This window comes from Monopterus albus, unplaced genomic scaffold (assembly GCF_001952655.1).
Source record: "Monopterus albus unplaced genomic scaffold, M_albus_1.0 scaffold320.1, whole genome shotgun sequence".
NCBI lineage: Eukaryota > Metazoa > Chordata > Actinopteri > Synbranchiformes > Synbranchidae > Monopterus > Monopterus albus.
The window spans coordinates 816,385-820,821 of NW_018128200.1; the positions used below are offsets into that span (position 1 = coordinate 816,385).

Sequence of the window (4,437 nt, forward strand, 5' to 3'; positions counted from 1 at the left end):
GTGTATTATGACTGTACAAAGGTTTTCTTGATTTCATATACTGTAATGCACAAGACAGAGGGACAGTTACTGAAAACAGTTGGCACTTTGATCATTTAAACCACTAAAAACATGCATTTCTTGCTAAGACCATTCTGTCTTCATTTATCCAGAGGCCGACTGTAAACACTGATATTTATTTGGCCCAAGCTTTCACCAGTGACTTGTTTTGATAATTTGTTAGTAGGCAGGCTACAGCAAAGAGCTGGTTGATATTGCCAGCAATGGTCAGAGGAATAGTGGTGTCAAAGAGTTTATTTTCTTTGATCCACCTATTTGCCCTCTCCACATGTATCCTTAACCTTGCAATGTCCTGAGTGACCAGCACTTCATCACGAGACAGCTGCAACGTTTTTGTCAGAAAAGGTGGTCTGTAAACTTTGCACGGCCCTAGGTCATCAATTCTGAATCCCTTGTCCACCATCGCAGCCATGTCTTTGTCAAGCAGAGGGATAATGCCAGACTGTCTAAACAATTGTTTGTCACTGATAGAGCCAGAATACAATGAAGACACAAAAGTAACAGTACCATGCGGTGCCACACCAATCATTCCTTTCATGGTAGTGTGCGATTGATACTGGGAAAACATTTCACTCTGCAAAAGTAAAGATGAAGGCGTCTGGCATCTCACCTCTGTACAGTCAAAGATGGCTTGGGTGTCAGAATATTTGCCAAACACACTTGGCATCATGGCTCGAATACAATCAGTAGACATCCATATCCCAACAGCACCCAGCAAGGTGTACAAAAAATTAGCCCATGTTCTGATGATCCTGCTGACAGTGGACTGGTTAATGTTGAAGCGATCACTTAAGTCCTTCTCCTTCAGACCCAGTGACAGGTACACCAAGAACAGGAACAGTTCATCAATTAGTGGAAGGCATCAGCTCTGTGGAGGCAGACATGTCTTAGTGGTAATAACAGCCTGGAGACCATAAATGTATGTGTGAATTGAATTACATTATTTAGATATTGGCGTTGTTTTGGGGGATAATTTATCAGTCAGCTGTTTCTATAAGCAAAATTATTGCATTATGAGCTATGCCTACCGGCCGACGAGGTGGTTCAGCATCCTTCTCTGGAACTGCTGTTGTGTCTGTAGTGCATGATCTGGTACCAACACGCACCATCCTCCTTGTTGCAGGTTCAATCTGTCTCCAAAATGCCAGCAGATGGCCGTTCCGCATAACCCCTATACCACTTGATCCAGCTTTTATAAAATAAATCTTTTACCGCTAACTGAGCGTTGCCGCTAATTGAGCGTTGCCGCTAACGAGCGTTGCCGCTAACGAGCGTAGAATCTAGGTTTTATAAAATAAACCTATTGCTGCTAATCGAGCGTAGAATCCAGGTTTTACAAAATAAAACTTGATGCCAGGGATTAGCCTCGTTGCCGCCAATTGAGCGTAGTCACTGTAAAAGTGAGGTTTGGTACTGCTGGGCATCTAATTTTTCACATGCCATGTCCAAGGCTAATGGTTCTGGTCTAGCATTGTAGTCATGACACTGAAGCAGAAATCCTGATGGTTCCTACTTGAAAGAGATTTTCTACCGTCTTGAGAAACAGCATATCAAGCAGCTTCCTGTTTCAGAATTCCTGTACTCATACAGCTCTCAAGTAGTTCTGTGTGGGGGGCATTGGAATAGCAGTTTGGGATTATAGAGTTAAGGTATCGCAAGTTTTGGTGTCTAAAACAAGTGATTTGACTGGGATACCCTCACATGACGTCATACATTACGGATCCATATTTTTCTTAAGGTTTCATCCCGTCAGGTGGGCGCCGCGCCATTCACTGAAACTTGTTGATACATGTTTGTCTAATTTTCTACTATGGCACTAAATACATGAACAGCGGAAGGAATGTAAACCCGACAGCTTGGGGTCGGTATTATATGTAGCAGCCATGAAATGGTGAGGGAAGGTTCTTAAAGAAGACGAAGGGAAATAATTAGACAGATTTACTAGCTGGGTGAAAAGATATGCAAATTAAGGGGGTGTTTGGAGACTGTGAAGGGGCTCCACCGAAAGTGAGTGATTTAACACTGTTCTTGAAGCAAGCTGCAATGAGCGTTGAACAGAATAAACAAAACACGAGCAAAGCAGGACAGCTTAACAAGGGAAAGGCTGTTAAAACGGCTCTAAAGGCAGAAGCTTTTTTTACAAACTGCCAATGTTCCTCCCTGAGGTTAAAATTGCTCTCCAACTCCAGTCCTCTGCATCATTGACCCCACAAATGCCTGTAACAATTCCTGAATCTCCAGAGACACAGCCACTTGAGAACAAAGAAAACGTGCCCACCCCCAACACTGCGCCCCCTCCTTCTGCTGAGGTGCGCTCACTGTTAACTTCTCTCCAGTCTCAAGCTCAAATGCCGCAAAATACACCAACCCAGACCACAGAGATTTCTCCTAACTTGGGTTCCTTGGTGATTGTTAAAAATGGCCTATTGCAAACCGCTCCCTTCCCAGGTAACAATGCCTCCCAGAATGAAACAACTGAATATTTAAATGAAGTATTAGCTTGTAGTACAAACCCATTTGTTTCCATCACACCCACTGCTAAAAGACTACAAACTCCAGGAGTCAGCCAATACACACACTCACAGCCCTCCTTCTGCACTTGCTCTGAGGCCACGCCTTCCCAGTCAGACAGTGCAAACCCTGCAGTTAGTGCTACAGGAGGCTTTGATGTAAGTGGCTTAACCTTTGAAGTTAATGATCTGGGCTCTTCTGATTTAAAGAATAGAAACGTATCTCCAAGCACTACTACACAGAGACTTAATCATGGATACGTCCATGCCTGTTTTGAATCACAGTCCCCCTCTAAGCCTTGGCCTCAAATGCCTTTAGTAACCACCACCTCCGCTAGTGGGCGCACTACTGTACTTTCTCTTACACCCCATTTTCTCTGCAAGACACCGCCATGATCAAATCACAAATGCCTGATATTACCTCTGGAGGAGCACAATAGATTAAAGCCTTCTTAGAGTCTTGTGCTGAAATCATACCTGCGCTGGGAGATTTCAGATGGGTATTTTCATCTTGCACCTCCCTGGGGATGTTGAGAGAAATTGAACAACTTTGTGGCACACATGTAGACGCTGACGACCTCCCCTTACACCATTTTGTTCACCTTCTGTGGCCTTCGGTCCGCCAGAGGTATCCCATTTGCATGAAATCCACAGAGCTATGCCGCATCCCACCCAAAGAGGGCGAGAGAGGCTCAGCGTATTTGTTAAGAGTCAGAGGTCTCTGGCAGGACAGAATAGGAGACGATCCTGCCAGCACAAACATTATTGAAGTGTTGTTTAGAGGAGCACTTGAATCATCCCTGCCCTCTTCTGTTCAAGATGCACTGAAATTAATCATGGGGCTATCAGATTTTTCATTTGCTCTGTGGTCAGCTAATATTATTCACCACATTGATAATAAATTAGAACAACAGGAGCAAGAAAAGAGCGACCTGGCTAGTCTCCAGACACAAGTGGCTAAGTCACAGCTAAAGGAAATGAGAGACAAAGTAAACCAGGCCAAGGCCTCTAAACAGATGCCTCAGCAAAACCCTGCTATGCCACCCCAGCAACCACAAGCTCTGTCACCTGTGCAGCACCACCCACTGCCCACCCTCTATGAACCACGTCTTCCACAGAACTACCCCCCTCCCCTGCCTGCAGGACATCAGTACAGACCTGTGCGTAATAAAAAACAGCATATCTACACCACCAATACTTCTGTCCCACGTAAAAATGATCTCTGCTATCAATGTGGAGAGCTAGGACACTGGGCAAGCCAATGTCGTGCCCGGCCAGCTCCACAATATTCACGACCAGCTGGAGGCACCCCCCAGTATGCTTATAATGCCTACCCTCCTCCAACACCTGGGCAATATCAGGCCCCAGGAGCCAACCAAATAGGGATGCCCAGGGAAGGCAGCAGGTGACTCTTTGTGTTCCCCAAACACGTTCCTCGAGCCTTTAGTAAAACTCACAGTTAACGGCCAAGAGTATATGTGCATGGTTGACACAGGAGCCTGGTATTCCACTCTGAACACGCCACTCCCACTATCCAGGAATACTGTACCTGTTGTTGGCTTCTTAGGACTCACAGAAGAGTGGCCTCTGTCTATCCCTGTTCCCTGCAAGTGGAATTCTTTGTCTTTCTATCACTCTTTTCTCTTATCTCCTTCATGCCCTGTCAACCTACTGGCCAGAGACATCTTGTGCTCTCAAAACATTTCACTTCTTTTGGCCCCAAACCATGTGGACATCACTTTCCCAGATGGGACTGTGCACCGCTGTGCAACCCCCAGACATGCATTGAGTCAAATGGTGCAAACTCCTGCAGACTTGGGCTCTCCTACATCAGAAAATATGACTCCGGCGTTGTTGGGCTTGAGAT

The 4,437-nt window shown here is 45.4% G+C and overlaps 1 protein-coding gene across 2 annotated transcripts; it reads right to left on the reverse strand.

Moving 5' to 3' along the window:
• Positions 1-6: 6 nt before the first annotated feature.
• LOC109974110 (uncharacterized) lies at positions 7-1,202 on the reverse strand. 2 transcript variants are annotated; one of them, XR_002276926.1, is made up of 2 exons: positions 1,089-1,202; positions 7-928 (listed from the first exon to the last, which is right to left on the reverse strand). XR_002276926.1 is itself a non-coding variant. In XM_020624133.1 (2 exons), the coding sequence occupies exons 1-2, from the start codon at positions 1,167-1,169 to the stop codon at positions 176-178; spliced, it is 777 nt and encodes a 258-aa protein (XP_020479789.1). In that variant the 5' UTR covers positions 1,170-1,202; the 3' UTR covers positions 7-175. The 2 variants fall into 2 exon arrangements, 1 of the variants encoding a protein (XP_020479789.1); XM_020624133.1 differs by having other exon boundaries at positions 7-871.
• Between the last annotated feature and the right edge of the window lie 3,235 nt (positions 1,203-4,437).

What these genes read in the sequence shown, in the direction of transcription:
- LOC109974110 (XM_020624133.1), bottom strand. Translation starts at nt 1,169, where the DNA reads ATGGTGCGTGTTGGTACCAGATCATGCACTACAGACACAACAGCAGTT. An exon ending in CTGAACCACCTCGTCGGCCG is followed by an intron (nt 872 to 1,088) that starts GTAGGCATAGCT and finishes TACCTGTCACTG; the next exon opens with GGTCTGAAGGAGAAGGACTT.